Raw genomic sequence first — 8890 nt, 5'->3', positions numbered from 1 at the left:
CCCCCTGCAAGGAACAAATATATATTCCGTCATCAATAACGAAGAAAACATGATTTTATGGAATATTATGCACAAAGCAAATGAAGGAGAGCTCTTATAATAAGTCACAGAGTTGCCAATTTGTATTTGATTGATCACAACTTCAATAATTCATAACTTTCTTATTTTCATTCAGAATTTGCTCAAACTTTCACTCACCTGATTTTCTTATTATTCTGCCTCTATCGAAACAAAATTATTTTTGGGGTGGACTTTCCCTTTAAACATCGATATGCAAATCTTAATCATAAATAGTGTCCACTTTCTTTTTTGCTGAGTGTATTTTGTGTTGAGCATGCTCTTTGCTAAGTCGGCAGATGAAAATGATGCATACAAATGAATGCAGGAAGAATTTTTTACTATAACTCACAAATTTTAATACATATTCTTTATCATTCACTTCATGGTAAAAAATGCTTCATACATTAACATGAACATGAACTCATTAATACAGAGAATGTATACCTAAAACGCTCTTAGATGAATGACATTTTGGTATTTAATCATCCTTTACATGTTGCATATATGCCATGCAACGGATGAGAATAAATCCTACTTTTGTTGTCAAAATCATACTGTAAATAACTATTTCATATAGAACTTGTAAAAGTAAACAATTTGAATAAAAAATAAAAGTGCAATGACCCACATTTTCCAAAATATACTACAAATATCCACATTCCTCATACAGTGTACCGTACAACTTTACATGATGGCTGTTCATTCAAGTGTCTTAATGTGATATATAGTATGTGAAATAAACTACAACTACATTTACAACTAATAGAATAATAAGAAAATACAAACAAACAAACACTTGAAGGGGGAATGAAAGTGATATCCCTATTGCAAGTATTTCCACTGTTTTCTGGTAAGTAAGGAATCGGAGGGGCACAACATTATGAATTTCAAGAGGAAAAGGAGGGTGTTCTTATTCGCACCTTGACTCCATATTAAAAACTGTAACGCATTACTTGCCATTTTACAACATAAGAGTCACACATATCAAACACACATATCATTAAATAACTTCTAACAGACCACCACCTTTGTGAGCAAAAGCTGTAAATGTTTTCAATTAAAATATTCACTTGAAATAACAATTGTTTTCGGCAACAACCATTTTCTTTAAGACAGCTCTTTGCTAGATATGAGAATTCTACACAAAGAAATGAAAATCCATCATAGTGTTGCAGCAAATGCACCGTGTAGCAATACAAAATTATACTATAGACTCAAAACAATGGAACCTACAGGGTACAAAACTAATCAGTAATCTTTAATATTTTTTACTCTTATTATATTGAAGATGTTATAACTATAAGTGCAGAGAAACAACCAAATATTTTTAACCATAAAGATGATTTCTATATACATATAGACATGTAATTAAACATGATTTTGCGAGAACAAAATTCATGACACAATTAAAGGGCAATCTAACCCTTGTAGTAAGTTCATTTGTATGAAAGCAGGAAAATATAAACAAAATGGCAAAAGTTTGAAATAAATCGGACCAACAATAAGAAAGTTATGAAGCATGTGAACAATTCTGGTGGTTAATTAGTGGAAGCTACGAGGAAACTAATGCTATTGGGTAACAGTGATGACTAGATTTTCATTTTATTATTTTGTATACTGTATTTTGTGTTGTGCATATTATAAATAAATAATGCAGATATATTTGAATGGAGTTACACATTGTGACAAATCAAAATGTTTTAATTATAAACCATTGACAAAGTTTGAGCCGTGGACATAGATGTTACCTATCTCAAGATACATGTAATGAATTTTATTCAGTTTTCAGATGTTCAGCTCTTTCCAATAGATTTCAAAACTCTATGGACTGATTGAAAAAATCGAATCATAACTAAATTTATCCTCCATATTGCCGAATCCCTAAGGAGAGTCCCTGTGTAATCACGCTACTTTAATTTGCATTCATTTGTTAGAAATGGAAAGTAGTTTTTAATACAACTACTCATGTTTCCAAAAGACTTTCTTTCACTTTAAATTACTCTTTACAAACTATTAAATGAAGTGATAGATAAGGAAAACCAGCATAATTAACGCTGGAGATCGCCTATCCATGAAGTATGTAGATATACAAAAAATTGAACGGTTATCTTTAAAAAAATGATATACATCTATCTTAGACAACATTTCTTAGACCTGTGCTGCACAACCATACTAAGATGGAAACACATATAGCAGAACTTGATGAGACATAACAAGACCTATCTTGACCTATGTTGGCTTGGCTGTGTCCTGATTGGTTGTGCTGCTAGGGTCATCATGTCATTGTGAACCAATCACATCGCCTGTATCTTCCTTTCCTTTGTACTTCGTCTTCCCGCGGGTCCAGGGCAAATACCGGTACTTGATCATGTGCTGTAAGAACAAAAACATAAAATGCTCATGTGATTAGGAAATTGATATGTTGACGAATCCTTTATTCGGATTAAGCATGTAATCAATCTATAATATGATTTTAAAGAAGTATAACCAGAAAAGGCTTTTTGTAAAATCCAGTCAAATTGAATGTTTACTCTTTTGTAAAGTGCATGGTGACAAATTATTACATTCCCCTGATTAATAGATCAATTGTGTTCCTAGCAAAAGATGGGAAGCTATTTCTGTAGAGGTTTTTTTTCTTTCTTCTCTTTATTTTAAAAGGAATTAAATAAATGTGGTAAAAATACAGTGTATCCAATCCAAGTGCATGATCCTATCCATGGGAGAATATCCTCCATGCTTCCATTTTAGTCAACCCTCATGATCAGAGTAACATGTGTTTCTTTTCAACTGTCAGTAGGTATGCATCAGCAAACTAACCCTCAACAAATCAACAAAACTTGGACTATACAGGATGATATCAGTTTACATTGACAGTTTGCTTTATATCTATTGTCAGTATTGTTGACCTTTCAACTGTTCCGAGTCAGTTTCATATTTCGTCAAGCAAATGTTTTGAGCATGCTCTACATCCAACACTAACAGCCAAGTTTTCTTCAGTCAATTGTTGTTCTTTTGTCAATCTTGTAGATGGACTTGGTTAGTAGAAAGGAAAGCAGAGAAAAAGACAATGAGCCACTCACCTCAATTTGTCTCCTCATTGTTAAGAAGAAAAGGAGGAAGAAATACATAACTAGGATTGGCCAGAACACAGGAACATTGAACAGTTCAAAGAAGGTTAATGTCAAAGCTACTAGTATAGCTTTCATTGCAGAGTGCCTGAAGTAGAAAAAAAAGAGAAAAACAAAAATCACAATATGAACTGTGTTTGATGGTACGGAAATAAAAAGTGAGTACAATGCGAGGCATCCATAGTAAAATGGATGCTTTGCACATCTAGTTTCTGTCACTATATCAAAGCAGAGGGCTAAATTCAGAAGAAGGGGTTTGTTGCAACTGCTTCACAAACTAAGCACACCTTGTTAATTCAAAAGATTTTATGATAATACACAATATTTCATAATTTATTTGTATTTGTAGCAGTCACCTTCTAAAAAATCAGAGGGAATGTCCTAAAAAGCGGCCCTTTATACAAAAACAAGAGGGTATTTTGTAAATAACATTTTTAAGAAACCTTGAACCACTGTTCGTTTGGTATCTTATGAAAGAGCATGAAATTATCTATATTTTGATACTGATTTCAATGGAATTGAGATCAATTAACATTGATGATTTGGTGATTTTTTTCTCAAAATATTGAATTTTAACAAAAAATGTTATTTTACATGATCAATTCAATGTGTATTCCCACACAGTGAACTATAATTGTAACACTTAATTGAACCCAATTCCTTTTACATTGTAATACGCACAACAAATTCATGAGAAATGCTCATGAAAAAAAAGAAAGAATGTACTTACCAAAATTTGAATTCTGGTAATCTCCTAATAAAAGGTCTGAATTCTTGACCTGATTTAGTTGGTAATGCAGGGCCATCATCGTCTGTCAAAGAAAAAATATTTAAATATGTTATTTTACTCTTTGAATCAATGATTATGAGAACCATGTTGTTCCAGTACCAAGCTTCAGGAATAACAGCTTAAGATAAAATATAACATGACATGAGCAATAATGAGTACACAAATGTCAACAAAAAAACAGCAAATAAGAAATGATTTTTCTGTTTAGAAGTGCATTCAGTGTAAGGTCTTTGTTTTTTACTGAATATGTTGAGAGTTTTTCTGAGTTGATACCTATTCAAACATTTCCATTTTGATCACAAGGCGTTTTGTTAGACAAATAGAAATGTGTTGCTAATTTTAAAGATACTATGTCCCAATTGCAGCCAACATCAAATTCTGTAGAACTTTGCAGGAATTATGAATATGTCACGTATGTCCTATCTGTGAAATTTAAACGTTAGCGGTGTCCTATTATTCAAATTATGCAAGGAAACCTGTTTACTTTCTGGACTTCACTGTCAGACACTATTGAGTGACTGACTGACATCTTTTTTCTTTGGTAAATACATAAAATGAGCTGTAACAGGTAAATGAGCATTTGTCTACATCAATAACCCACTACGTGTAATGGCCAAAATTAAAATGATTGATTCTTTATGCAGCACAAAACGTACAACCATATTTGTACCTGGTTTGTACATCACTTTCTATCATGTTGAAAAAATGCAGAAAAAAAATTAAATAAACAAGTTTTGTAGTTGAACAAGACAGAGGGAGGCACATACCTGGGTCATCTGTAACAGCTGGGTCTATCTTAGGTGAGAGGAAGGCAATGAAGAGATTCAGATGGTATATAGCTAGAGCATACGTTATGATGAACCAACCCTGAGCAAAAAAAATATAAATGGAGAAATAAGGAATTTTTGATGAGTTCTGCATACTTCAAACACTTTAATTTACATTCATTTTTTAGTAAAGAGAGAGCACAAGGGTATTGCCTATTTTAGTATGTTGTACTGTCTTACAGTAAGTACTGTGGAAAGCATTCTGTCCCAGTATGAATATTACTTATTAATTCAGAGAGGCTGGAGTACAACTTATTATTTTAGAAGTTCATAGCAATATATAGACATTATTTATCATTTTATATTTTCATTACCCGTTTTATTTTTTTTCTCTTCTATATTTCTTTTTACAGTGTCTACAATATAAACAGAAAGACACATGGGAGATCCCAGAAGACATTTATAAATGATCTTAAAAATACTAAAAAAAGACCCCCAAAAGGGGTGGGGTCATACATGAAATGTGCCTCACCTGAATGAAGAATATTCTCAGCAGGTAGATGATATACAGGCCGACGAAACCGACCCATCTGGGCACCGCATAGGGAACAGACTTATCCAATAAACCTTGATACCTCTGTGTCAGAGAGAGAGAGGCAAAAAGAGAGGGAGAGAGTGACAGACAGGCGTAGACAGACAGAAAGAGACAGAAAGAGAGAGAAAGAGAGACAGAGAGAGAAACAGAAAGAGAAAGAGAGAACATCTTAAAATGAATTTTAGAATTTGTTGGTACAGAGCAAATAGACAGGGAGCTTGAAAGATGGGTCAAACACTTGCAAATTTATGTTCGATCAATTACAACTTCAAACATTGATCACTTTACATTTTGCTCAAACCTTCATTGAGCTGTTTTTTCAAATTGTATCTCCTCCTATTAAAATCAACTTAATATCAGGGTGGATTTCTCGTTTTGTCCTACTTTGATGATATAAATGACATTCAAGAAAATTTGCTTCACAAACAAAACTTGTTTGTGTTTGCATTTTAGCTATGTACATGTTTGCACAAACCAGAGAGAAACAAGACTAGAATATCCCAATATTTAGGTACAAAACCCCAAAGATTTCTGAAATGTTACCAATAAAGATTGGTAACTGATGTTTAGAGCAGTTATTCCCACCCCCTGCTTGTTTCCAGTTCATTGTGACTGTGCCATGGACCAGTGATGGACTGGTATTAGAGTTGCTGCCTGGCAAGCAGTAGATGGCGGGTTCAAATCCTGCTGGTTCCAAGATTTGTTCTGCCTTGTTTTTCATTACATGATCAAGCACACAATCTTTATTTCCTGGGTGCAAGCAAAAATTTCTTCACAAATCAAAATTATTCCCAGAAGCCTAACATTAAAATTGATATGATGAAGTACCCGTTTTGTTCCAAATGACCAACTGAGTCACGACATGAGAATTACGTGTACTGACTGATTTGTAAGGTGAATTGCTAGAAACAAATTACAGGAATAATGAGAATTTGTAGACATGAGAGTTCATAATTTGATGATGAAATTACCTGTGATATACTTGTAAAAACTCTGCTAAAAAAGCTTGGTTGAGAGATGGTCTCGCTTGCTTTACCGATGTCATTCATGGCTGCAATGTAGCTGAAACAAAGAAAGAGAATTGCACTCAATAGTTAGTATGTCTGAAAGTCAATCAGAATCTTTTAGCCTAGGGAGAAGCGAGATAACCCATTAGTTGTTTAGGGAAGTGCTGTGCAAATCATGGTCACGCTTAGACCGAAAGCCTCACCCACTTTATATATCGTCAATTGTTCTACAATTTCTACTGAGACTATTTCTACATACATCGGAGTGTGATTACCTTTCTCATCGCACGCAGTAGTTCACAAAACCAGACAAATTACCTGAAATAAATCTTTCTATTTCAAAGTTTCGCATTGATTTTCAATATTATTTTGAAATCAAAGGAAAATTACATCAATTTCCTTTCATTACATAATTTATGAATCAAACCATATGGTCTAGATGAGTAAAAAGAGGGGATTTTTTTTTTTGCCTGATTGTAGCAAACAGTCATTAGGGAAATACTTCCATAAGTTCCTTTCGTACTCCCAATGAAGATTTAGTTGATTTTTGGTATCTTTCAGTAGGGTATCTCCACGCTGGAGTTATGGGTCAAAGCCTGGATATGATTCTGAACTAATATAGCGCCATTATGTGAATATATTTTTTGGTATGAATTTGCCCATCAAGTAATACATGTACATATCATTGACTGAGAAATTTTGCGATGTGACTTGGAGAAAATGAGAAAAGTGTGTCTGTGTGGATCAACATGAATGACAATATCGGCTTTTTATTTTGGTTGGCTTTTTGCCTTTTGGCCCATTCCAATTTTCAATTTTCAGGTGGTGATACTGGTACAACTGGTAACCGGAGCTGGAGTAGACTGGTAATGGTATGGTGGTGTGACCATAGTGTGCTAACAAACAATCTCAAACAATTGGTAAGATTTCAAAAATCTGCTATCATCAATGGAAAGAGGAACATGAAATTACCCAGAGACAACATTTTCTTTTGAATTGGGTGTGAAATTGTGAAAATATTGACAAAAGATTGGCAAATTTTGCAGTCATTTGAGTACATTTTGAAAAATTATTAACTTACCGATACAGCCTAATTAAAGGTCTGGAAATCTTCATTTTGAAAGCAGATACCCTCAAAATTGTAAACAAGTGTGGTACCGACTGATTAAATCTTGCCTTGCAAATTATGACATTACCTAATTTTTGATGGATCACATTTTTGTATAAATCAACTGTATACACGTACACCCATGTGTGAAGTAAGGTCTCGTTGTTTTAAAGACCTTCTTTTTTTTTTATCGGACATCAAATTTTTAGATCGCAATATCTCTGAAATGCTTTGACGATTAATTTTCTTGTTGAACTAGAGTAAAGGAGCCGGTTTTCGGCCACTTAAGACAAAATCCTATTTTTTGGACCCTTTACTTCCTATTTATTATCATTTTTTGTTCAAATCATGAAGCAAATATTATTATTATTTAAACAAAACAAGAATCCCAGAAAAAAATCACGAATTGCCATGACAATATTCCTTTCAATTTTCACTGTTTCGGAGTCAGTTTTCGGCAGTTTTCGGCATAGCGTACCAGTTTTCGGCCGCATGTACAAAGTCAATTGGAAGCGCGCGCACGCACCGTGCGTTTCCGCGCTGATCTATAGCACTAGTAAAACCTAGGTCTAGTTCACTGTCTACTTTTATGGGTTGTCTGTAGATCTAGGTTCTTCTCATGGATTTATCGCACTTATTATAATGTGAAAGTCTCTGTACGAAGTCAATAGTGAATAGAAAATGCATCAATAAAATCATTGCAGAATCCATTTTTCGCAGCAATGCACCAATGATAATCAAAAGTAGGCCTAGACTCTAGTCTATGTAACGTCTGCGAAAATTCGGACGATTCTTATTTTTTGAGGGCGCATCGGTCTGCGCTTATGAAGACGATCCTTATTCTCGAACCAGCGACCCTACTGTTCGTACTAGCGAAAGCGAAGGAGTGCTCGGCCCGACCAACAGCACTGCAGCGCTTGCAACGGCACGGGAGCGACTGGGCGAGAGATGTGGACGCGTCGGTCATAGGCATAGCTCCCCGGTGATGACTCGGCGCGCTTCTCCTTCGGTCTGGCCTTCGTGGTAATATAGCTAAGATGCCATCTGATTCATTCATCAATAACAAAACACTTAGTTTCTTCACAATAAAAACATTTGTATCTCACAGCTTACTACATAATTTGTGTTACATACCCGCAACCACGGCGTCGGGATCGGAAACCAAGTTTGAGGAATAAAAATCAAGTTCACGGTTTATTACGAAGAACCTGCACAATCGTCCCAAAACAGTTGGTATACACTGCTTGCGTTTTCGACCCCTCGTCTGGGAGTGGTGAGGACTTTGAATGAACTTCAAAAACAAAATTCGGAGAAGAAAGAAAGAAGAAAAAATGCCCGGCACAAAAGATATGCACTCAAGCATGAAAAAAGGGGGAGGGGAGACAAAAAAAAAAAAAATAGGAAGAAGAACACTCAAACAGAACGATCGGTGCAG

The 8890-nt window shown here is 34.7% G+C and overlaps 1 protein-coding gene across 1 annotated transcript; it reads right to left on the bottom strand.

Annotated features, from left to right (window-relative positions):
- Positions 1–391: 391 nt before the first annotated feature.
- Positions 392–8659, bottom strand: LOC579195 (protein RER1). Its single transcript, XM_779323.5, has 7 exons — positions 8590–8659; positions 6312–6402; positions 5278–5382; positions 4746–4845; positions 3919–4000; positions 3141–3276; positions 392–2433 (listed from the first exon to the last, which is right to left on the bottom strand). Exons 2-7 carry the CDS (start codon positions 6387–6389, stop codon positions 2341–2343), a joined length of 594 nt encoding a protein of 197 aa, XP_784416.1. The 5' UTR covers positions 6390–6402; positions 8590–8659; the 3' UTR covers positions 392–2340.
- Between the last annotated feature and the right edge of the window lie 231 nt (positions 8660–8890).

This window comes from Strongylocentrotus purpuratus, unplaced genomic scaffold (genome assembly GCF_000002235.5).
Source record: "Strongylocentrotus purpuratus isolate Spur 01 unplaced genomic scaffold, Spur_5.0 spur5_scaffold_16, whole genome shotgun sequence".
Taxonomy (NCBI): Eukaryota; Metazoa; Echinodermata; class Echinoidea; order Camarodonta; family Strongylocentrotidae; genus Strongylocentrotus; species Strongylocentrotus purpuratus.
This window is presented reverse-complemented; position numbering and strand designations above follow the sequence as displayed.